The 25754-nt window shown below is 40.7% G+C and overlaps 2 protein-coding genes across 3 annotated transcripts in view; one reads left to right on the top strand and one right to left on the bottom strand.

Annotated features, from left to right (window-relative positions):
• Positions 1–7335, top strand: part of GALNT5 (polypeptide N-acetylgalactosaminyltransferase 5) — a 43948-nt gene extending 36613 nt beyond the window's left edge. The window contains exon 10 of the mRNA XM_060777206.2: positions 4166–7335. Within this exon, the coding sequence (XP_060633189.2) occupies positions 4166–4306 (141 nt within the window). The 3' untranslated portion in view covers positions 4307–7335. The remainder of the gene's footprint in view (positions 1–4165) is intronic.
• A 2089-nt stretch (positions 7336–9424) lies between these two features.
• Positions 9425–25182, bottom strand: ERMN (ermin). Of its 2 annotated transcripts, XM_060777219.2 has the most exons (3): positions 24582–25172; positions 23855–23935; positions 9427–12187 (listed from the first exon to the last, which is right to left on the bottom strand). In XM_060777219.2, exons 1-3 carry the CDS (start codon positions 24859–24861, stop codon positions 11706–11708), a joined length of 843 nt encoding a protein of 280 aa, XP_060633202.2. In that variant the 5' UTR covers positions 24862–25172; the 3' UTR covers positions 9427–11705. The 2 variants fall into 2 exon arrangements, with proteins under 2 accessions (XP_060633211.2, XP_060633202.2); XM_060777228.2 differs by lacking the exon at positions 23855–23935 and having other exon boundaries at positions 9425–12187; positions 24582–25182.
• Between the last annotated feature and the right edge of the window lie 572 nt (positions 25183–25754).

The following is a 25754-nucleotide window of genomic DNA, read 5'->3' as shown; positions in this document are numbered from 1 at the left end:
ATGGCCAATGGTCAAGGATAATGAAAATTATAATCTAGTCATATCCAAAGGTTCATAGTTGCCTCATCTCTGCCAATACACATGTATCTAGAATCTAAGGATACAACTACACTGCAAAATTAATGCAGCATTACACCACTTTAAAGGCCATGGTTCAATGCTATGGAATCCCAGGAGCTGTAGTTTGGTGAGGCACCAGCATTTTTTGGCAGAAACTACAGCAATTCTACAGTATAGATGCATGCTAAGTCTATCTGAATTCAGTAAGGCATTGCATTGGTTTTTCATCACAACAGTGTTGTAGTTAAGTTTGCCTATGAGAGAACTTAGGGCAATCCAGTGAGATTTGAACTATATTTCTCACATCTGTGAGCCCAGGTCAACATAGCACCCTCTAATTACATGCCAGGTATATTGTCATCATGTTGAATTTCATAAGGACCAGCATATCAATGAAGCTGTTCATGTGGAATAGTCCCTCCACATCTACTGAGGGAAGAAGCACAGAGTGCAAAAAATGTGCAAAAACATGAATACAAATAAAAATCACAAATGCTATTTTTCAACCCTAGAGAACACTTCTCTAGGCATTTCAAGGCCCTCTAGTATGATTGGTCTACTTCTGGTGAACCTAAAAATGCCAACCTTTGGACCTCCAGGTGTTTTGGACTTCAACTCCCAGAAATCCCAGCCAGCTTATTAGATGTTAAGAACTGTAGGAGCTGAAGTCCAAATACCTGGAGGCCCAAAGTTTGGGAACCACTACTCTAGGCATTTTCTCTAGGCATTTTTAGGTTCACCAGAAGTAGGCAAATACAGTAATGCATGAATAATCAAGTCACAAATGCTTAACTAAAATGTGGAGGGACAATTAATTGCATTATCTCCTAGATCAGTGGTTCTCAACCTGGGGTCCCCAGATGTTTTTGGCCTTCAACTTCCAGAAACCCTAACAGCTGGTAAACTGGCTGGGATTTCTGGGAGTTGTAGGCCAAAAACATCTGGGGACCCCAGGTTGAGAACCACTGTCCTAGATCCTTAATCACTGTAAATGTGTTAGTATCAACTGTTTCTAAATGAAAATTAGTCATGTTCTTCTCTAAGTAATAAACCTTTTATTTGATTGAGCCTTATTGTAAGAAAAATTAGAAAATATAAACATTTGGCGATGTAGGGAACATTCTCCAGAAAATAGAAATGATTTCAGGGGTACAAGCAAGTTCAGAGATTGTAATGCTAAGAGTGTTTACCAGGTTTCTTGTAAACATCAACTAATCAAAATTAGTCTGTCATACCCAAATATAGCTGTAGATTGAAGATGGCATATTGACACAAACTAATATTTCTCCAAATTGACCATGCGCACCACTGGGTTACATGCAAATAGAAACATTTCAGTTAAAAATCATACTAGGAGATACAGCCATGGAACTATATGTTCTTTTTTCTGAAATCGTGTATGTCACTAATTACTGAGGTCGCCACTTCGTGATGGGTTACTGGCTCTTTTCAGAGATTTGCTTTAATGAGGGAGGACTCGAAGGAGCAGAAAAGCTATGTCATGCTTTCTTTCCCCCACCATGCTGGTCATTGCCAGGAATACACAGCTGTTGTTTACTTGTGTTTTGTCTCCCCCCCCCCCCCCCGCCAGTACTGCTTAGATTGACAGATAAATGCCTTGAATCATATTAACAATGGAAACCAATATAGTGAATCATAGGGTGCATCTACGCTGCAGAATTATATGCAGTTTGACACCACTTTAACTGCCATGTCTCAATGATGTGGAATCCTGGGATTTGTAGTTTGTTGAGGAACCTGCACTCTTTAACAGAGAAGGCTAAGGACTTCGTAAAATTACAGTTCCTTTATTCCACAACATTGCGACATGGCAGTGTCAAACCAGAGAATTAGGGAAATAGTGAGCATAGTGAAATGCAGTAATGAATCTGGGCAAACCAGACCTAGAGCAAAATACTGTATTTGATGGCTGAAATGTGAACATATGGACTGACAACACTGAAAAATATTGTATCTAAAATCCGTAAGAGCTCTGTTTATGGTGCTGCATCTCTACTAGCTTACTCAAGCATGCAGCTCATCACTAGCTGTATCTTTGTTGTTTATTCGTTCAGTTGCTTCCGACTCTTCGTGACCTCATGGACCACCCCAGACCAAAGCTCCTTCTCAACCATTGCCACCCCCAGCTCCTTCAGAGTCAAGCCAGTCACTTCAAGGATACCATCCACCCATCTTGCCCTTGGTTGTCCCCTCTTCCTTTTTCCTTCCATTTTCCCCAGCATAATTGTATTCCCTAAGCTTTCCGGTCTTCTCATGATGTGGCTAAAATACTTCATCTTTGCCTCTACTATCCTTCCCTCAAGTGAGCAGTCGGGCTTTATTTCCTGAAGTATGGACTGGTTGGACCTTCTTGTGGTCCAAGGCACTCTCAGAATTTTCCTCCAACACAAAAGCATCAAAAGCATCTATCTTCTTTCGCTCAGCCTTCCTTATGGTCCAGCTCTCACATCAGTAGGTTACTACGAGGAATATCTTTGCTTTAACTATGTGGATCTTCATTGCCAGTGTGATCTCTCTACTCTTCACTATCTTATGGAGATGCTGGCTCAGGCATGGGCAAACCCAGGCCCGCGAGCTGGATGCGACCCTTTGGGGTTGTTCTAGCAGCCCCTGGAGCCAGCTGCATGTTACACCTCTTGGTGGAAGGACACAGCAGCCCACAGGCCTGTAGGAATCACCCCAAGGTGTTGCATCTCTCAGTGACAGCAAGGCAAGCAAGTAAGGTGAACAGCAGAGCAGCCAACGGAGGGAAAGGGAAGGGGGAGGAGGAGGAGGCCAGGGAGAGAGCAAGTGCTGCCTCCACTGCCGAGCATGCCTTCATTCCCCTCTCCCTCCTGCCTCACACTTTCTCTCTTCCTCCCTTCACTATGCCACATGTACTCTGTACTCTCTTTCACGCACACATACACCCTTGACTCTCCTTTCTACCTTGCAGTCTGTCTTTCTCCATTTCATTATACCATGTGAAAGCTTCTCGCCCCTTGCTTTCTGACTTGTGCTCCTGCTTCTTCCCTTCTCTTCTTCCTCACACTTTCTCCTACCCCCTCCCCGTGTCAACCGCACCCTAGGCTTCCTCCCCTCCCCATGGTGACCCTCAATTTGCTCGCCTCCCCAGGCCTGGCCCACATGGCCTGGCATACGGCCCCCTCTCGTTAAAATTTGCCCATGCCTGTGCTAGATCATCAAGATATGCTAGGTTGGATATTGGAAATGCTTCAGCAGTACAGGAAAAACAGTACATTATGTGAATGTCTGAAATCTGATGACATTAGGAAAGAGTGATGGCTGTGCAACTAGGCTTGTCAAGCTTTCTCTTCTTTATAGCTTAAAAATGGAAGAAAATATACGTGTGTTTTCAGATATTCAGAATATTCAGCTTGGCTTTCCATCACTATGGATATCACCAATTTTGAACATTCCCTGTCACATAGATCTCACGATGTAATTATTCTGAGCTTCCTCAATCGCCATGTATCTCAATTCTTTAACAATTATCATTTTGTTCAATACTTGTCATTATTAACTCGTGCTTTTTTGCATAAACCCATGCCATCCCTTGAAAGCAATGCAGATCTAATTAGGTAAAAGATAGTTGTATCTAACTGTAAAATATTCAGAATACAATCCCTGCTTATTTAAAAACTTTTCACAATTTCATAGCTAGCCTTTTTTTCATATCCTGGTGCTCGGACTTCATTAACGAAGCCCAGCTCACTTTTCATCATGATAAGTGTGCTACTTCATCCTCTGAGAAATAATGCAATATGAAAGCCAAGATTTCCTGCTATAAAATATCCTATATTACAAATGCCATCTGGGATTATTTCCTTTGCACAGTAATTACTATTCAGAAAGCAAGGGTCATCTGCACTTTCAAAAAATTAACAAGCCATGCAGCACAGAAGGTATAGCAAAGTTGTGGTCTGAGAACAGGTGGGTGTCTTGGATACCTTCCAGGATCCCTCTTATAAATTAAATATACATATTAAACAGAGGTAGCTAGAGAGGACATCATTTGCGATGCTAAGTTAGCAGCACTTTTATCAGTCCTATATATTAAAATGTTGTCTTTTTCTCTCCTTAGACGGATCACATTGTCTTAGAAAATATTCCACGGGCCACATGTTTGGAAGCTGATCAGTCTCAGAAAGTCCTGCGGGCAAACATTTGTTCCTCCTCCAACCCGTATCAGAAGTGGCAGTTTGGAAATTACTATGCCGACTGAAGAGAAAGATGAGCAAGCCAGACACGAGAGCTGCTTTGCAATCCAATGAATCCCAGAATGACAGCTGTGAAACTCCTAATAGCAGCGAGTGCAAAACTGGCAGCTCACTTCCAAACCACCATTGAAACCCGTCAATTTAAAAGAAGCATATGGACAGATCAGAAGATGGAGCGAGGCCGCAGCTGATTTAATGTGTCTTGATGTTAGCCAGGTGTGTCACCTCAAGGGGCACTTGGCAGGAATCAGGGGGAGGGAGGACGGTAAAACTGACAGAAAAGAGAACTTAATTCCCATTTTTGCTAGAACTGTGGTAGCTCAGCTGCCGAAGAGTGAATCAAACAATAGGGCTCATTGAAACTATTTGTGAATCTTAGTTGTTTTTTATTGATTTGTTTTTTAAAGAGGACTGTCGAAATTACTTTTTTCGCTTTCTCTATTTCTCTTTCTCTCTGCTCAAAATATCCAATGTATCTGTGAGGATATGTTCCCAGACTTTGCATGGATACACAGAACAATGGATAATAGTGAACCATGTGGAAATGAAGGACCTCTGGAGCAAGACTTGTGCTAGAAGACCTAGCAAATGCCTACAGACGACTTGTTTTGTTAGATGTTGCTAAATGAAACTACGGATAACCGTCCTGTGGATATGGGTATTTTTATATCTCAGATCTTCCTAAAATCCATGGCCTGAGTATATGAGCTGGCAGCTGTTCATAGCAAAAGTCTGTGGTAGAAAGCCAATATTTCAAACTGCCTTAAGAAGGGTTGTTGTGAGTTTTGCAGGCTGTATGGCCATGTTCCAGAAGCATTCTTTCCTGACGTTTTGCCCACATATATGGCAGGCACCCTCAGAGGTTGTGTGTCTTTAGAAGCGTGCAAGTAGAGCTTTCATGTGGACACCTTTTAGAAACCAGGGACATGTCCAGGCCAAAATTTAGAGACCATAATTTTGTATCAGCCCTCTCTATCCTGGTTTTGACTTCATGGGATATGCACTTATCTCTGACGTTTCAAAAATAGTAATGAGTGCCCCTCAAAAAATACATTTCTTCAGGACAAATTAGCTGTAAGTACAGAAAGAGCAAGTCTTTCAACATTATATCGGGTCTCCTGCTACACCAGAAATTTGTTTCCCTTCAAACTACAAGAAAGGAGATTCCATCTGAACATTAGGAAGAACTTCCTGACTGTGAGAGCTGTTCAGCAGTGGAATTCTCTGCCCCGGAGTGTGGTGGAGGCTCCTTCTTTGGAGACTTTTAAACAGAGACTGGATGGCCATCTGTCAGGGGTGCTTTGAATGCAATGTTCCTGCTTCTTGGCAGGGGTTGGACTGGATGGCCCACAAGGTCTCTTCCAACTCTAGGATTCTCTAACTGTGTCTGCTTCTCACAGCCATTGAGTGAAATCCAGTGTTCATTCTCCTTAAAGTGTATTCATTGAAATCAGTGGGACTTAAAAGTCTTGTTCATTTTAATGGGATTGTCTTCTCAGTCCACAAAGGCAGGCTGATAGATCTGAAGCAAAAGGTTTGTCAGTTACAATCCTCCTACCTCATTGCTTTTTACTGAATGCATCCCTCACAGCGCACGTTTAAATGACAGCCAGGCTTTCATCCTCCATAATGTTTACAGCTTGTTACAAGTCTGCTTTATGTCCAAGAGGGCTCCCATATAATGTTATCCTCACATCACCTATCAACACTGACAATGTTTGACAAGCCAAACCTGCCAAAATATTGATTTGCCTAATAGATTTCACAGTCAGCTTCACTCCCAACTGTCTTGCTAATGTCTCTCTCCCTTCCCGTTGCTACCCTGGAGTCACCATCAGAAAAATTACACAGATGTTGTCTGTGGTCTGATGTTTTATCAGAAGCTTGAATTTCATTATATCCTGTGTGCTGCCATTCCATCATTTGTCATTGAGCAGGCATGGAGTGGCCATATGTCACCGTCACATTGCATTTCACATCAGAGCAGCTGCACTCTCGTTCTACATTTATGCAACGTGTTTGCTTCCGTGCTGGTTTTGTAGAAATCATCTTCTGTGTCTCATGCGGATGCCTGGCATGACAAACTGTATGGAGAAGCACACCGAGATTGTACCCATGGGCCTTTTCTTGAAGAAATGAGACTTGCTTTGGTGACTACGTTGAAAAGTTCACAATTGCATTTTGATCAAGATGACATTTTCCTGAAGCCCAGGACATTCCTTCATTCTGATCTTGCCAGAAAGAATACCTGACTGCAATTTCAGTCATAGTCTTCTCTAGTTCAGAGATACATTTTGAAATGACTTCAGATAAAATGTGCCCATCAAACTCATTCCCTAACTCAAATCTCCTTAACAGATAGGCAGGTTAGAGCACAATAGCAATTTTTTTTGCAATTTTCGGAATACATGAAAGTTTTAGCAACACGGGCCTGACTAACCATTAACAAATGTATTGCAGAAGTGGGAAGGAGGGAAATAGACATACCACTCCACTTTCTTTGTTACTCTGTACAAAAGAGAAGATCAAAAATAATGACGATGACTGGATGCCTATTCTTGGGTTCCCTTTGCTCCATATAACTTGAAAATTAAGACTTAGACAATCTCACAGGCTCCAATATTTTTTGGAATCAGAATAATGTCAAAATGGGAATTTTGTTAGATCTGCATATTTACGATGGCTAACCTGCTTCACCAAAGTAGTGTGTCTGTCTGTTTCCTTCCCTCCCTCCCACTTCTGCAATGCATTTGTCAGTGGTTGCTCAGGCTGTCCCGTGTTACCAAAAGCTTCCGTTTTTGCATTTTTCTGAACTGCAAAACAATTATTTGCTCAAAAGAAAACCATTAAAGCATACACTTTAGGATCAAATCGATTATACAAGTACATTTTGAAGTAAAATCCACATAAAAGTGAAAGGTAGTCTCAAAAGTCTGTGAAATGTTGGAAGATATAGTTACACGTGTGATTAAGCGCCCACCCCCAAAGACAATGAGATCTTAGACTGTTAATAAAATTATACTGTCCTAATCAAGAGTCTGCTCAGCTGTGGATGGCTTTAGCATCTTATGATATCCATCTTAAACACTACTTTTTCAAGTTCAGTTTGAAGGAAGAGGCCCCCAGCCTTTAATAGTTGCATGACGTACATTCAACAGGTTCAGCTATTTCATGCATGCAGATGGCAGACGTTGCACCTGCAGAATTTCTGTAATGTTGGAGTAAAAAGAGCTATTTGTTCACCATTTGACTTCAAGGAGCAAAATAAATAGTGAAGTCATTACTAATCAGAAACATAATTTCCTCTCAAATATTTAACCCCCAAAGGGATTAGAGAGAGAGAGAACCAGCACTTTTCTGTTTCTGGTTAATCAGAATGGCACATAATAGGAGGCATGTTCTCAGAAGGAAATAGCTTCAACTATGTGATCCCCCTGAGAATCGCAGACTTGCCTGTAGAACAATGGCAATTACAATACTATAATGCAGGGAGCGATATTCTCTGGGGCTCTGAAACCTAGAGGGGCAAATAAACAACTTGCACTAGTACAATGAAGTTAGTGTTTGGCTTGCACAATGCTGGACTGTTCCTTTCTTTTCTATTTAGACAATAAAGAATTGGCTTGTATGGTGAACAACAACAAAAATCCCAAACAATATTTGACCATGCCATAAATATGAAATTTACTATCGAATAAACCTGTAGCAAACTATGTTCAATTGATGGATTAGTAGTACCTGTTTTAAAAAATTGTAATTTCAGTTTTCTGCCCAACATTGCTATGTTTTGGCACACTTACTTGTGATGAAGCTTGACATCCATAGAAGACACTAACTGTATGTTTAAGCAGCCACTACACAGCTAGCAGTGAAATCCTGTCTCTTTGTAGCACAGAAAATGTGTGTCTGTGGACCTTATCCCACCACAACCTCATTTTTGCAGTTTTAATCCATTTAGGGAATGGAAAGTGATGAAGCCCATTCCATGATGCAGGGGGACTTCCTGTCTGCACCTGTCAAGCTCCGTAATGTAAATATTTAAAACAGTCTTTAAAAAGGGAGGGGGCTGGGGGAGAAGATGATCAGAAATCATCTCAGGAGCCTAGGATGCATGATATTCCATTTCTAAAGTGCCAAAAACATATTGGATGAGATTGGACATATTTGTCTGTGTTGAATTGTTTCAGTGATGTGGAGTAAAGAGTGTTCCTCACCACTTTGCTTCCACTGCATTTATTCTCAGTAGTAATCTAGGCAAAGTGGCTTATAATTGTGCTAGTATAATGAAGGGAAGCAAAGCCTTGCAAGAGGAGATTGTGGCAAAGGGGTTTATAATTACACTTGTGAAATGAAGGGAAGGAAAGCATGAGAAAGACTTATCATAGAATCATAGAGTTGGAAGAGACCTTGTGGGCCATCCAGTCCAACCCCATTCTGCCAAGAAGCAGGGAAATTGCATTCAAAGCACCCCCAACAGATGTCCATCCAGCCTCTGTTTAAAAGCCTCTAAAGAAGGAGCCTCCACCACATTCCAGGCAGAGAGTTCCACTGCTGAACAGCTCTTGCAGTTAGGGAGTTCTTCCTAATGTTCAGGTGGAATCTCCTTTCCTGTAGTTTGAAGCCATTGTTTAGCATCCTAGTCTGGCAAAGAGGGTTTAATATTCCCCTGCTTTTCACCCTAAATGGGATGAGGTTCATAGTAATTTTGCTTTTGATATTGAAGTTTTCCCTGGTTTTAAAAAAGTAATACATAGAAGGCAGAGAAAATTATACTCCTTGTGGTAGTTTGGAATGTGGGTAACAACGGAGTGAAAATGTGTGATGAGAGAAATGTGTGATGGGAAGGCAGAACATAAAACAGGATGCTTGGGGATCAATTCCCTTTGATAAATAGATGATCTCAAGGTTCATGGGCTAAGGTCCTGTGTTTTCAAGTCATCTCTTATCATAATCTCACGAATTCTTCATAGGGTTTTATTTAGGCAAGAAATACTCAGAAATGGCTTTGTCAATTGCTTCTTCTGAAATATAGTCTACAACACCTTGTATTCACAAGGATGAGGTGCTTATTCTAACTGTAGAATTCCACCTTTTCTCCAACAGAAGTAAAAACTGGAAGATAAAGCAGCTGACAGAAAACACATTTAAACAGTACCATAATATCCATCCTTTCTCCACCAGTGATGATCACAGGTTCCAAAGGCTTTTTTCATTAATTTTTTGGAGAGATACTCTGTAGAAAACTACATAATTTTGAATTTATATTGCAGGTACAAACAGGCAAACGTAAGGTATTAGCTCACACACAATTTCATCATAAAAACTGGTCCATAAAAACTGTCACTGCAATAATAACAATACTAGATTATTATTTTTTTTCCAAAGGAGGAGTTGTCATGCACTGTTATACTCAAAAGTAAAGTTTTATTACTGATGGCCCCATTAGTTTTATGTTCTGGTAGAAATAAAGAATTTTATAATTCTATTCAATGTTTCAGATGTTTTTGAACAGAAACATGGCTTTCATTTCATTGTAATAGTTACTAAAGTTACTAGTTGCTAAAGTTACTAAAGTTACTAGTTGCCAAGGTGCCTCAAAGTGGGCTGGATCTGCATCTGAATGTATAATGAATTTCAAACTGCATTATGTGACAGTGGAGATCCGGCCAAAGACTCAAGAGAGACATCCATTTGACTTTTCTCCTACATCCATGATTCTCAGCTACTGGACTGTCAAACATTTTGGACTTCAGCTCAAAAAATCTCAGACTACTGGCCACGCACTTGGAAGACTAAACTTTAAGAAGCAGTGTCCTACACCAGCTGGGACTCTCGTGTTTTATATGCAGCAATCGTGAATTTAAATAAATCACGACAAAAAAGAATAATGTAGGGGAAAGTAAGAGAGCCTCCTTAACTTACACCTTTACTATTAATTTTCTCAGGTTTATTTTGTTCCCATTCACAACAATGCAACTGAGCAGTTTCTCTATTTTCTTTTCCTTTGGAAATAATCTGCAGTAGTCTTTTAAAGATTTTTTTATTTGTCTTTATTAGCTGAACTGTGAAGATGGAAAAAGGGGGGAAACAGTTTAAAAACCTTTAAACAAATTGGTTGAAGTGAGATACCACTGTGTAGTTCATAATCTTACATTTCCTAATTAATTTTATTTTACAAACTGGAATGGTAAAAGCTGGAGTACCTAGAATACAAATACTGTAATTAAACCAACTTGCTGATTGCACTGTGATGAAACAGTATCTGTATAATTAAATCCAAAACAGTGCTGACAGCTTTGCAAGCAGTAGTGGATGTACTTTGTCTGAAAGTTGATTACTTGGGATTACAAATGTTTGAAATGAAAAACAGTCTACTAGCAAATGTGAGGTTAATTGTATTAATGGTATTTCAGAAACTGTCTACTTCTTTTCTGTTGAAGAGCAGAGTTGTATCTTCTAGCCAAGCAGTCCGCCATAACTTAAATTGACCTACTGCCCTCAGACAAAGTAGAGGATGTCACCTCTTCATCAGTGTTAAAACAACATTAATTCCCAGGTGTAAACAGACTGCCACTTAAAGGTGTAAACTGGTCGGGATAACAAGACGGACTATGCCTTAGTGAAAATTATGCAATTGTTATAATTCTTGAGTGGCCCCAAAGACAATCGGATACATTTTGTACAAGAGACCACATTTCACAGTTATATAACCTATTAAAACAGAGAACATAATAATTGCAGCATCATGGTTTATATTGTATTGTAATGGTATTTTCAACTCTGTGTGTCAGAAAATCACCAGAATGGGCAGTAGTGTTGATTAATCTGGATGCTTTTGGAAGATTACCAGTAGTTTACAGCCGTCTCTTTCCTCAACTGCAGTGCCAAAAATGGAAATCAACTGATGCTAAATTTATCATATTGCTGATTTGAGCTTACATGTACTTGTTATTTCAGAATGAAGCATAAATGTTTACTTTTTTAAAGCATATAGTTGAATTACGTATACCAGTGTCAAGACAGGTAAAATTAATGTTTGCTACATCCCACTGACAGATATAGGCTTGAAGGTAGCCATAACTAATTCATTCTATTGGCTTCACTCAGAGATACAACCCAAATGTACATATGTCTACACAGAAGAAAGTCCCATTGTAATAAGAGGACCTTATTTCAAATAAGATTGCAACCCAATCCTATGCATATTTTCTTGGAAGTAAATCTTCAAATAGTCAATGGGACTTATTCCCCAGTAGTAAGGATTATATCCTTAGTCATTTTTAGCTGGTTCAAAGCCACAAAAAAGAATGGATAGCTTGATATTACAGGTATAAGAATATCTGGTGTGGTAGTGAGTAGGAAGAGAGGAATTGCAGCATGCCGATCGAATTCTCTGCCTCAGTTTTATGAATGCATCATGGATTCAAATTCATCAATTCTCTGTTTAGTGTTTCCTTTCCGGATCTTCCGATAAGATATTGTATTGTACCGAGAATAGCTGTGCCTGGAGATATCATTTTTTCTCAGCGTGCCTGTCAGCTCATCAGGTTTCTCAGTCTGAACATTACAGCTGGGGTGGATAGGAAGAAATTCTTTGCTGTTGTTTTCCTGCCCTTTTTTATGAGAATCCTCATTATTTTCTTTCAATACGCCTCCTCCTTCTGTACCAACTGCCTCTTTCACTGCTGCATTCTCATTGGCTTTTGATTGCTCTCCTTCTTTAGTTTTCTCCAAGGGCTCACCCAACTGCACTTCCTTTTTTTCTTCCTGTTCTTCCTCTGCCATGTTGTCAAAGTTTTCACCCTGACAGAGCTGGGCATCCCATTCTTCCTCCTCAGGTATGTCCTGTTCTTTGGAGCTTGCTGGATAGTTTTCCTGACAGGGTCCTGTAACAAATAACCAAGAGAAGATTAGAGCTATTACTAATGTAGTGTCTAGGGAAAATGTCCAACCACAGAACAGACACAGAACATATATATATGTGGAATCAATCTGCACAATTGCATGTATCCATTGGAAATACGGTGGCGGAGTGGGTTAAACCCTTGTGCTGTCTGAATTGCTGACCTGAAGACCTGAAGGTCGGTGGTTCAAAATCCTAACAGATGTTTTGGACTTCAACTCCCCAAAATCCTAAAGCATGGGATTAAAACAGAGTGGGGCTGTTAATGTTGTGCTTTGACACCGAATTAATGCACGTGAAGTCCAAAGGAGGTTCCTATAAAGCAGTGGTTCCCAACCTGTGAGTCCCTAGATGTTTTGGACTTCAACTCCCAAAAATCCTAACAGCTGGTAAACTGGCTAGGATTTCTGGGGGTTGTAGGCCAAAACACCTAGGGACCCACAGGTTGAGAAGCACTGCTATAAGGTCAATAGCTCCGAAGTCCAAAATTATTTAGACACTCACACACCTGCTTTTGGGGAATAAAGAGCACCAAGATAATATGTGTAAAGCTCTTCAAGAAATCTAATGTAGGGGCAGCCAATCCATTTGTGCATCTTGCATGTTGACCAAGTACCAGGGTCACTGCTACACAATACCTAGTTATAAATAGCTGCCGTCATTGTGATAATCAGTCCCAAAATACCTATGGTGCAGGTTTTCACAGGAATACCAAAAATGAGACTAAAATATGTTATTTGTCCAATATAAAGAACAATATATTTTCTATTCCTATAGGGCAGCCATTCCATAGAAAAGGCCATCCAGCTGATTTTTCCAAAGCACTGCTAAATTGAACATATTCCATCTCATTTATATTCCAAATTATTAAGAAGACCATCTCGAAATCATATTCCACATTGCAAACAGTATGCACTCAGCTGGTGCACATCTACACCCCTCCAGTCTTCTAGTTACACCTCCCATTTGCTAATGACAGAAGCAGATGCAAAATTCTCCCTTGACCTCCATCTTTACTGCTGCTACCTTCCCCGGTGCTTACAAGGTTCCTCACAGCCTTCCCTACATCCACACAACTACCTCACAACTCTCAGTTATCCTGCATCTTTCTCTACGTCTTCCTAAGGCACAGAGTTTCTCTCAATCTCTCTCTCTCACACACACACACATGTGGACACCTTTCCCAAGCTTAGTAGATAAGAAAGGGAGGGTCCTTGGTGCTGTGAGGGCGACCACGTCGGCTCCAGACCCTTGCCCGTCTTGGCTAATTAAATCGGCCAGAGTGGGGTTGGTAGATTTATTTGTGTTGATTATTAATGCATCTCTGGAGCAGGGGGTTTTTCTCAACTGAAACAAGCGGTGGTTAGTCAACTCCTTAAAAAGGTTTCCCTTGACTCCACGGTGCTGAACAACTTCAGGCCGATCTCCAACCTCCCTTTTTTGGGCAAGGTGCTGGAGCGGGTGGTCACCTTCCAGCTCCAGGGTTTTCTAGATGACATCAACTACCTAGATCAGTCACAGTCTGGCTTCAGGCCTGACCAAGGCACCGAGATGGCCTTGGTCGCCTTGGTGGATGACCTCCGCAGAGAGCTGGACAGGGGGAGTGTGACCCTGCTGGTCCTCTTGGACATCTCAGCGGCTTTCGATACCATCGATCATGGTATCCTTCTGGGACGACTCTCTGGGATGGGTCTCGGGGGCACGGTTCTGTCATGGCTTCGGTCCTTCCTGGAGGGTCGATCCCAGATGGTGAAGCTGGGAGATGCCTGCTCAGACCCCTGGCCTTTGACCTGTGGGGTCCCGCAAGGCTCTATTCTGTCTCCCATGCTTTTTAACATCTACATGAAACCACTGGGAGAGGTCATCCGGAGTTTTGGAGTTAGGTGTCATCTCTACGCAGATGACACACAACTCTACTACTCATTTCCACCCAATTCCAAGGAGGCCCCTCGAGTGCTGGATGAGTGCCTGGCCGCTGTGGCTATCTGGATGAGGAAGAACAAGCTGAAGATCAATCCCGACAAGACAGAGGTCCTCCTGGTCAATCGTAAACCGGATCAGGGTATAGGGTGGCAACCTGTGCTGGATGGGGTTACACTCCCCCTGAAGTCACAGGTCCGCAGTTTGGGTGTCCTCCTGGATTCATCACTTACGCTTGAGGCTCAGGCGTCGGTGGTGTCCAGGAGGGCTTTTGCACAGCTAAGACTTGGTTGATTTGGTCGGGGTGGTCCATGCCTTGGTCACCTCTCGATTGGATTACTGTAATGCGCTCTACGTGGGGCTGCACTTGAAAATGGCTCAGAAATTCCAACTGGTTCAACCGGCGGCAGCCAGGATGTTAACTGGCGCTCCTTACAGAGAGAGGTCAACCCTCCTGTTTAAGGAGCTCCATTGGCTGCCATTTACCTACCGAGCCCAATTCAAGGTGCAGGTGCTTACCTCCAAAGTCCTAAACGGTTTGGGACCTGCCTACCTGCGTGGCCTTCATCTCTGTCTACGAACCCACGCACTCACTTCGTTCATCCGGAGAGGCCCTGCTCGCGATCCCACCTGCGTCGCAGGCGCGTTTGGTGGGGATGAGGGACAGGGCCTTCTCTGTGGTTGCCCCCCTCTTTGGAACACCCTCCCCAAAGACATTAGACTAGCACCCACGTTGGCAGTCTTTAGGAAGAACTTGAAGACTTGGTTATTCCGATGTGCCTTCCCAGAATAGGATAATCTCCAGCACTCTGTCCCAGAAGCACTTTATTAGAGTTTAATACTCTCTGCACATTGCACTTGCCCAGAACTCCAACATACCACCTCACACACCCAGCACTTTTAACCTGTACCCATCATTGGCCCGGCCCTGATTTTATTGTGTAATAGTGTAATGTTTTGTGGTGTTATTGCTTATGTTTTTAATTTGCTTGCATTGTTATTGTTTGTTGTTGCTGTGTTGAGGCCTTGGCCTTTGTAAGCCGCATCGAGTCCTTCAGGAGATGCTAGCGGGGTACAAATAAAGTTTAATAATAATAATAATAATAATAATAATAATAATAATAATAATGGACAGTTGCCTTGTTAGAGTCTGCAAGGTCTAGAGCCAGTAGACACCAGACTTGAGCTATAAAGTGCCACATTAATACAAATTAATATAGTAAATTTATGGACAGTAAAGGTTTAGGATAAAGGCACTGTGGGCAGGGGATGCACAACACTTTGTTGTGTCTGGGTTTATTCAGATATTTCCAATGTCTGTTCTGCCAAAAGACAATAATGTTATTGTCTGACCACCTGACTAGTATCCTGTAAGACTTCCATAATGGTGACAACAACAACAATAATGAGACAACATGACTCTAAGGTTTTAACAATGGCAATAATGTACACAGCAGCTCTAAATAGTGGTAATAGCAGAAATAGTAGGATTCCTACAGAACAGAGAGGTTTTTGTCTAATGTTGTCCCATTTGTTTTTTTGCTGAAGGATTCATTCAGACATTCATAGGACTAGAAATGAAAGCAATGCTTCCCCTTTCAGCTTTCCTTGTCAGTTCGGCAATACAGAGAATGGCCACAATTCACAACAACTACGATGAGTTTTTGATTTTGTGCATTATATCTTTTCTGTTTCATAGATGGATGGAGAGATGTGGTTGGAGCATCAATTGTTCCATTCTGAAAATCTCTTCTGAAGTCCAAGGATGGGACTCATGCAGCCCTCTGGGTCTTGTCTGAGCTACAGCTTCCTTCCTATCGGCTCTCTTGGCCTTGCAGTCTAGAAATATCTAGAGGGCCACTTGCTCTCCACTTCTGGTCTCACACATTATGGAAGTCTCTATTCCACCTGTTGTTTGCGGAAATCTTTCCCACTGAAGGAACCTGTTCTGCCTTGTTTTGAAAAGCAAGGTAGTATGATTGAGGATTTGCTGTTTTTATTTGTGGCATGTGTACAAAGCACACAATTGTCCTATAGCAGCCTTCATGCAGCTGTTGTCATCCAAGGGTGTTATATTACTACCTTGATAATCTTAGCTAGCAATACTCATTGGCTGTAAGAGGAATCACGTAGCCTTCCAATTATTGTTGGACTACAAACTCACAGCGTTCCTTAGCAATGCCTATGCCAGATAGGGCTGGGACTTGTAGTTCAGTTGGAAGGGATGGAAGCTGTAGACCAACACATCTGGAAGGTATCAAATTGGTGAATACTGGCCACATTATCACAGTTCCACAACATTTGTAGAGCTCGAAAATTCCTACCTGTACTTTCCAACCTCAATAATGATGGCCAGAATTCACTGAGTCAGTTATGAATGCATAATGTAGAGTTATGCATTGATGATTGTTTCATCTTCACAATCCCTATACATTCCCTAGTTAGAAACTATACTTTCTCATTCTAACCTCAGCAATAAATCTACAAAATATCTGGAGTATAATACACGGAAGAGATAAAATCCTTCCTAAAGCAACATTTTAAAATAATATTAAGAGAAATGAATTATATTCACATTGCTTTGCTTTTAAAGCAGAAATAACCTTTTAATTGCTTAAACCATTATGTGTATATGTATTTTAAAGTAACATGTATACCTTTTACTTTGTCCATTGAAAACAGATCACTATTTTGATGCTGGCTAATTCAACGAACTACCTAACAACTTAAGTGAATGCAAAAAAAATAATGAATAATCAGTCAGAAAAGACAACACTAGGAATTCACTCTCATGGATACATTTCACTCATTCATTTGTTTGACTCTTTATGAAATATATTATCCTCAAGAGGCTATGAAAATGGCCAGGCAGAAAATGGCAAGGAAGCAAAAAAAAATGGTTTATTCTACTATCTGTATAGAATGAATCAGAAAACATTTAAGATCTGGCATTAATGTTCGACTACAGAATTTGAAACTTGGATAAAGTACCACTTTTTGCCCTTCTATAGCACTGGATAATAATGGTTTTTGACATCTGGTTACACTACAGCTAAATGTATAGAGTGATCTGCCAGGTCTTGTTATGCAAAATGTAATAATGCAATCTATATATTGTGGAATTGCATAGTTAGCAAGCACTCTAGGTGAGAGAAGACTCTTTTAATAAATATATCTTTTTCCATTGAAAGCCTAAGGTAAAGATGGGGCATCAGATTTTTTTCAATCAGTTTAGAGAGGTGAGACATGCTTTCACCTGTCTAAGACATCTGAAGAAAAAGGTTTATGAATAAAAGGAATTGTAGCTTACTCTGGACAAAGGCAACACAGCTGATAATACTGAACTGTTCACTGTATCTGAACAGGAACACCCAGAGCATGTTTAATTAAGAAACTAAAGCATCTAAAGCTTCTTTGTGGGAATACGATAACTTTTTATTTGAGATCTCTCTGTTTTTCAAGGTGCCCATACCCACAAATGAAATGCTGTAGTTGTCTCTGTCCCTAAACTCCATCAGACCTCCGTCAAAAAACTTACTTGCCTATCATCCAGCCGCTGCCTTTGCTGTTTCCCTAAGGTCTTTTGCCAAAACTGGAGTGCATTGTATTCATAAGCATGGTAAACCAAAGGTCTTGCTCTTGGTTAAATATTGTCATGCTCTCATTTGGTGTGTTCAATTGCTATCTTTATTTATATTTCTCCTATCAAATAAGACATTGGTTCAAAAGGATAAACATCAGTTTTGTCCCTCTTGCTTAATTCATTACACAAGCTATCTCTGGGGAATCCAAAGAAAAAGGAAGGTAAATGACAAATGTGCCTAACATACATATGCATAAGCTATCCAAACATTGACTCCCCTGTGTACTGTAAATGTTCTTGACAGCTGGGTGACTATGCCGAAGATACTAGAAAATAAATCCTTGAGTGGATCACCAAGCTTGAGATAACTTTCTACAACTATTTTGTTTTTCTGCAAAGTTGAGAACCTTCTGTACAACTTGCCACAAGATTATACATGATTAGGCATTATACAAGATTATACATTATAATCTTGCTAAAAGATTATATGACTTGTTACAAGATTATACATGAATTAACTGTCAAGTTTTTTTCTCAACTAGTTCCTTCACATGGATCATTCTGTACTTGCTCAACTAATAAATGTTACACATCGTAACTCAATAGTAATCTTTATCCCATCAAAGCTATCATTGTCAATTAACAGTGGAAGGATGATGCTCTATGACCTTATGACCTTATGACTGGTCAGTTAGGGATGGCTTCAGCATGTTATGATAGTGCATTCTACTTTCAATAAAAGTGACTTTAAAACATTTCAGATCAACCAAGGGAAGTCATGCTACCCCGCTATTCTGCCTTGGTCAGACCACATCTGGAATACTGTGTCCAATTGTGGGCACTACAATAGAAGGGAGATGTTGACAAGCTGGAATATGTCCAGAGGAAGGTGATTAAAATGTTCAAGTATGTGGAGAACAAGCCCTATAAGGAGCGACTTAAAGAGCTGGGCATGTTTAGCTTGAAGAAGAGAAGACTGAGAGGAGACATGATAGCCATGTATAAATATGTGAGAGGAAGTCATAGGGAGGAGGGAGTAAGCTTGTTTTCTGCTGCCCTGGAGACTAGGACGCGAAACAATGGCCTCAAACTACAAGAAAGGAGATTCCATCTGAACATGAGGAAGAATTTCCTGACTGTGAGAGCTGTTCAGCAGTGGAGGCTCCTTTGGAGGCTTTTAAACAGAGGCTGGATGGCCATCTGTGCTTTGAATGCAATTTTCTTGCTTCTTGGCAGGGGGTTGGACTAGATAGCCCACGAGGTCTCTTCCAACTCTATGATTCAACTTCTATGATTCTAAGAAATCTCTCAGGATCTGTGCACTGTAAACCAATCTAGATTACAGATCCATACACAAAGCCCCCAAACTCAAATACGCGATTTACACAAAATAATCCAAAGATACAGCATGACACGGTGTTGCAATCACCAAAGCTATCTATATGCATAGTTTGCTTTGTTAACTCATCTTCCAGAGCTGATGGGATCAATAATGCCGGCCCAGTATAGGGTAAACCCATTGGTAGTCAGATCACTCATACAAACAAAATATCAAATCTCTGCACAAATCCTAAAAAGTAGGCATAAAATGAGTAAAATTAAACCAGGCCTGCCACTTCTTCTCCTGAGAATGTACAATCGCTTACAATCTTGTGGTCCTTAGTGCTTGTCATAAACTCCATAACAAGGAGGACTGGATGGAGTTGAGCTCCCACAAGACTAGGCTAGGAAATTTATCCTCCCCGCAAAATGATTTGACAAAATTGGACCACTAAGACTCCAATATAGTTTAATCTCCTCATACATGATCAATCACAAGTGTATTCAGCGATGACACAATAAGGAATATAAAGACAGCTCCTATCATTGGGCCACAATAGGTTGGAAGTGAACTTGCTTCCAACTTGGGAATAAGCTACACTGAACATGCAAAGGAAAGTAAAATGAGCACATTTTACTGATAAGAACAATCATATACGTAAAGGTTTTCCTTTGACATGTCCGACTGGGGGTGGTGGTGCTCATCTCTATTTCTACGCCGAAGAGCCAGCATTGTCTGTAGACACCTCCAAGGTCATATGGCCAGCATGACTGAATGGAGTACCATTACCTTCCCGCCAGAGCAGTACCTATTGATCTACTCACATTTGCACGTTTTCGAACTGCTAGGTTCGCAGAAGCTAGGGCTAACAGCGGGAGCTCATGCTGCTCCCCAGATTTGAACCTGTGACCTTTCAGTTAACAAGTTTAGCAGTTCAGCAGTTTAACCCACTGCGCCACTGGGGCTCCAAAGAGTCATATGTGTAAGGATATTTGCAATAGTCATGATGGAGAAAGTATTTTGCCCTTCCATGTTACCACACATATACCTGTGGTTCTTTGTGGTTGCCAATATGCTTCAAGGTGCTTGTGTTGATATACAGAGTCCTACATGGCTTAGGACTGGATATCTGCCAGAGTCCTTTTCCTCTTATATCTTCCCTAACAGTGCTGCTCCTGCCAGAGATTTGCAATGTGGCAACCCAAGATAGGCTGCTCTTGTGACAGCCATTTCAGCTGTGGATTTCCCTCTTCCCCCTCCTATGACATGGATACAAGTCTTCTAAATGTTCAGCATCACCCTGGTTTCCATCAGTTTCTGGGTTGCTGAGTTTTTGAAGTAAGTTTTCAACTGATATGTGACCTCCTCTTCTGCATTTTTACTGTGCACTCCTAGTGTTCTTACTAAAACATTGAAGGCTGGTAGTTCAGACATGAATAGAATAGAGAATCCACTCTGGATTGTAGTTTGAACTACAAGGAAAACATCCAAAGTGGTAAATCTATGTGGAGATGGAATAAAACTCTGTGGACAGTTGTTTTAAAGTATGGATTTTAAAATCATTGCCCTAATGACAATCACATCTTTGACATTGGAGTGATCTCTCTATTTACTGCTTCATTGACTCAAAGCTATCAGCTTCTACTGGTCAGCAACTTGGAGAGATATGTGGCCCAATGATGCTTCTAACCCACTCCCTTCCTCCAACTCATGGTCCATGAACCACTACAAAACAAAATTAATTGACAATTTTCTTCTTTGAAATAATAAGCAAAGCAAACATTTCCTGACAAAGATGCAGGCAATAACTTGTTTAAAGAGCGTTTCCTGATTTGCTGCTGAATATTGACAAGCATGTTCTAATTGTTTAAAAGGTCTTTTACTGGTTTGCTGTCATGTCAATGGCCCACAAGCTAAGTCTTTCCCATCTAGGCGGAGAGGGAGACCTAATGTTCAGCATTGCTAAATATTGGGCTATCTGTTGAACTTAAATTTCTGATTCAAATTTTCTGCTGTTGTTGATTTTCTCACAGAGTTTTTATACTAGGTTATACAGAGCTATCTGACAGGGCTCTAAACACAAGGCTGTATCAGTCTAAAAGAAGAAAATACAAGAGAGTCTGGATGCTGTATTTAAGAAGGCAAGCCACAGTAATTCATTGTATCTGATCAGTTCTTTCAATGGAAAACTATCATGCAGGATGTATATCTTCTAGATATGGGTGACAGCGAAGGGATCCACATCACCTGCTGCGCTGCTTTCCCCATTACATGGTGGAAAGTGTTACAACCTTCCCAATGATAAGCATCCTAGCATGCTACCAGGATGCTTCCAGGATGCTTCCTTGATGGAGTCCTGCTAGAAGTAGCCTTATGTCATGTGATAGCATCCAGCAGGCTCCATCAAGGAAGCATCCTGGAAGTATCCTAGGATGCTTCCCAAAGACTGTGATGAAGTGGTAAGTCCAGAGGGGGGGGGGGGGGGTGACCAAAATTATCAAAGGTTTGGAACCAAGCCATATGAGGAGTGGCTTGGAGGGCTGGTGTGTTTCGCTTGGAGAAAAGAAGGCTGAGAGGGAACATGGTCATGCTTAAATACTTGAAAAGATGTCACATGGGGGGGGGGGCTTGTTTTCCGCTACTCTGGGGACTAGTAGGACACAGCAACAGATTCAAATTCCTAGAAAAGGGTTTCCACCTGAACATTGGGAAGACCTTCCTGACAATGTGTTGTCAAAGCAGCCAGGCTTTGAAGCTGCAAGCTATTCAATGGTAATCTGTCCAATTGCAAAATTCACACCTGCCTCAAACAGACAAGAGTTCTTTCTCCCACCCTGGGCATTCCCCAGATATATAAATACCATTTGCCTAGTTTCCAACAGACCTCACCACCTCTGAGGGTTCCTGCCATAGATGTGGGCTAAACGTCAGGAGAGAATGGTTCTGGAATATATCCATACAGCCCAGGAAACTCACAGCAACCCAACTTCCTGACAATTAGAGCTGTTCAGCAGAATATGCCGCCTTGGTGAGTGGTGGTGTCTCCTTCTGTAGAGGTGTTTAAGCAGAGGCTGAATAGTCATCTGTCAGGAGTGTTCAACTGTATTTTACTACTTAGCAGGGGGTTTGGCTGCATGGCTCTTGTGGTCTCTTTCAACTCTGTGGATTCTTTTACTCTATTCCATACAATACTTATTTTTATTTTGCAATAGCTTCCAGTTACTTGCTGGATTAATTGCACAAGACTAATGGATGGCTATTGTTTATTGATTTCCTTTGGAAGATTTTAAAAAAGAAAATGAAAAGGAATAGAGAAAGTTTCTGTAATAAAGTTATATTACTATTGCTGCTACTACTACCACTGTTACTCAAGAATGACAATGCAGACATTCTTCTTGCCTTACCCAAAGATAGTACACTGCACCCTTGTCATACACAGCTCTTCTTTGGATTAATTGGTGATTCAACTATAAGACAAAACGTTTCATATAACTTTTTGCCTGTGGTATCTTTAGAATTAATTAGGTTAAACTGAGAAGGTAATAAAAAATGTCTGTAATTTTGAGATCAAGTGCCTTAGCCTTAGATCTGGAGTAGAGGCAGAGCTGGAAAGGATGTCAAATATTGCTTAATACGTTTTATTGTGTAGCTCAACTTAGATGTAGATATGCAGTGTTGGGGAGATCCCATTTTTCATTTGCTGATGTACAGAAATGAAACGAGGAGAGAAAACTGAGACATTTTAAAAGAAGCAGAAAAAGTGGGACAACAGAAGATTAATAAGGACTGTCTCTCCAGCTGGACTCTCCCTCCCCTGCTAAACTGCAACTCTCAGCACTCTCACCAGTGAATATGCTGGCTAGGGTTGTTGGGATGTGCAGTCCACCAACCTCTGGAAGGCTGCTTGATTCCCATTCCCTCCTAACACAATGGAGCTTGTATCTCTATAATGACCTCATCACACTAGAGAAAGAATCCACTTTAAATCCAGTTTCTGCCTCCTGCAGAATTCTGGGGTTTGGAGTTTAGGGAGGAGCCTTTAACAGCCTCACTAAACTACAAACCTCAGAAATCTGCCAGAGGCAGAAACCGGCAAATATCTTGCTCCTCCTAAGTCATTATTCCTTTTTTTCTGTTTCTTCCTCCTCTCCCACTTTCCAAATATTAGCATTCGGGTTGTTTTACCTTGTTAGGACTCCTGAAAATGCCATCCGCACCATGTTTGAATGGATCATTTAGTTGAAAGGGTTTACTTGTTCTTTGTGCATCTATCCCGAAGAAAAGTTATGGAGAACTCAAACGCTTGTTTGCAATTTTTGTGCAATTTGACTTGGTCCTAGCAAAAGCATTATTCAATCTGTACCATTTAGATTTTCAGCTTGTAGCTTTTAGAAATTAAGGTAAAGGAAGCAAACAAGGAAATATATGGCTAGCTAAATAGAGTAATGTAATGTTGGGAAAGCAGATAAACAGCCTCTGTTGTGGGACGAGTCATCATTCCCATTCTCTATGAATCAGTCATGGAAGGTTTCATTATCCCTGTAAAGATGCTAATTATCTCAGGAGAATATTTCCCCATTTTAGTTCTGTGTCCATGTAACAGTTCTGCTCTTCTACATCAAAATCCACCTGAAGCCAAATTTCTAGTGATAGGCTAAGTGTAACTTCAGTTGATTCCAATGTGAAAGATTTATGTTTAAACACCCAATTAGAGTAATTTGGACTGCTTAGCACTTAACACTGGCAAAACTGTACATATACTTTGAAAAATACATAATGTTTCGATCTAATTACACACGTCCACAATAATCAGCTACAGTTCTCACCTTCTCCAGATTCTTCTTCCCAGTCTCTCCTTTCCTGTGCAAAGCTGTCAATATTTTTCTCCTTGAATCCCTCTGGCTTTCCTTCAGAAGACAAGAGAGTATAAAAATGCCAGCTCCTAAAAAGTGATTAGTGATTACACAGCTGTAGTTACTAATCTTTCCAGCCACATAATGCAAGTTAAATCTCTGTGCCTGGAGTTATCCTTTAAGTTAGATTTTCATCTTGAGCCACTTACAGTAGAAATCCATGTTACAAACAGTCCATAGATTGTCATCCAATTAAACTCGTTTTGGAGGCACGCTAAGTACTTAGAAGAAAATTCAATTAAAATTAATAGAACATCCAAGCCTTGGGCACAATCCAGCCCAAATTAAGCCTCTTGAAATCATGTTGATTTCAGGCACTGAACTGAGCATATGCTCCAGTCTTTCCCATTTCAAGTGAATCAGAATTAAAATGTCAGTGTGTAAATGTTGCTAGACTGTGTTTGAGTAAAGCTGTATTTAGTTTTAAAAATATCAGTTTTGATAGTTGAAAGGAGTTCTTTTTACATCCTCAAATGTTAACCAATCTTATTCACAAAGAATGAATTTATAATATTACAAATGGAAATTAAAACATAAAAGAACTTTTAGAATGATGCGTTAATTTTTTGGTATATCAGAAAACATTTTTTTTAATCTGATTTTGTTCCCATGGTAAAAATAATGCATGCATTTTTTTTACCTTGTTGCTCCTTCAGCCCAACGGTATCCTCATATGTGGAGATGTCACATGCTTCGTAGACTGAATTCTCCACAAAGTGCCCGACTCCTCCTTGGTTTTCTTGTGTAAGTAGCAAAGCAGGCTGAGATGCCACAGAGTCATAAGGAAATATCTCAACAGAATTTGCTATCTGGTCAATAATATCAATAACCTGGAGCTGAGGTTTCTCCGGGGACACATTCCCATTATATTCAGACATGCCGGTTGGAACGTGGACATCTTCTGTCATGATGTCTGTCATTCAACTGGAGAGATGTATCCGGTTTTGACTTGATCTCCTATACACTCTGCTTTGTAAAAAAAATTATATACTTTTGTTTAAATTGGTCAATATAGCTGCGATCAGTCAATGACCTTCCCGTCTCCTAAGGTTTTGTGTAGCCAAAACAGAGAAGAGAGTTAACAATGTCAGGATTTGTCTCCGCTTTGCCAGCGTTCCCATTCCAGGAAGCCAATCCAATCAGCGGCTTTCTTGTGACAAGAAGTCTTACCGTTGCATAATAAAATGCACCATTTCCATTTACATAAACAAACAATCTACAAGCAACAAAGCTTTTTGTGCTGGCATGCAGAGCAGGGCTTTCAGCATGTCAGCCCAACGCTAATAAACAGAGATTGTTGTCCTGATCCCATAAAGGCTCTTTGTCTGCTGGCCTTGTAACAGGAGTGGTGATTGTTCTCAATCTTTAAGCCACAGTGAGTGACCACCTTGAGTCCCATTAGCTGCGTGTAACCAGCTTAACATTCCCAAACAGGTTAGATGTTCTGGTTAAACCTCTCGGTAGTCAAACAAAGAGTTCGTTTGAAATGTGTGGAAGAATAAAAGTGGCCATGGTAGTGGATGTGTGTGTTAATCTCACATGTGATGGTGCCATTTTCTTTCCTGATTCTGGGAAATTATTTCTCTCGCACTTGTACCCCTTTATGTCGTTCCATTTTTAACCAATCCAAAAGGCCTAGAGATGATAACTTGTTTGTAAACAATAAATTAATGGACAGCAATTAAAAGATAGAGGTCAAATGCTTTACAGTGTGCAGAGCCTGTGTTTTCAATGATGGCTCAAATGGAAAGATTTCAAACCACTTCAGCAGAAAAATGTGGCAAATGGCAATTAACCCAGAAAGAGGCATTTG

This window comes from Anolis sagrei, chromosome 1 (assembly GCF_037176765.1).
Source record: "Anolis sagrei isolate rAnoSag1 chromosome 1, rAnoSag1.mat, whole genome shotgun sequence".
Classification (NCBI taxonomy): Eukaryota; Metazoa; Chordata; class Lepidosauria; order Squamata; family Dactyloidae; genus Anolis; species Anolis sagrei.
This window is presented reverse-complemented; position numbering and strand designations above follow the sequence as displayed.

Bases quoted from the DNA above. Each gene is read 5' to 3' on its own strand.
- ERMN (XM_060777219.2), bottom strand. From the start codon at position 24,861: ATGACAGACATCATGACAGAAGATGTCCACGTTCCAACCGGCATGTCT. The intron at 23,936-24,581 runs GTAAAAAAAATG...TGTCTTCTGAAG, and splicing joins TGGGCTGAAGGAGCAACAAG to GAAAGCCAGAGGGATTCAAG. The intron at 12,188-23,854 runs GTGAGAACTGTA...TATTTGTTACAG, and splicing joins GGAAGAAGAATCTGGAGAAG to GACCCTGTCAGGAAAACTAT.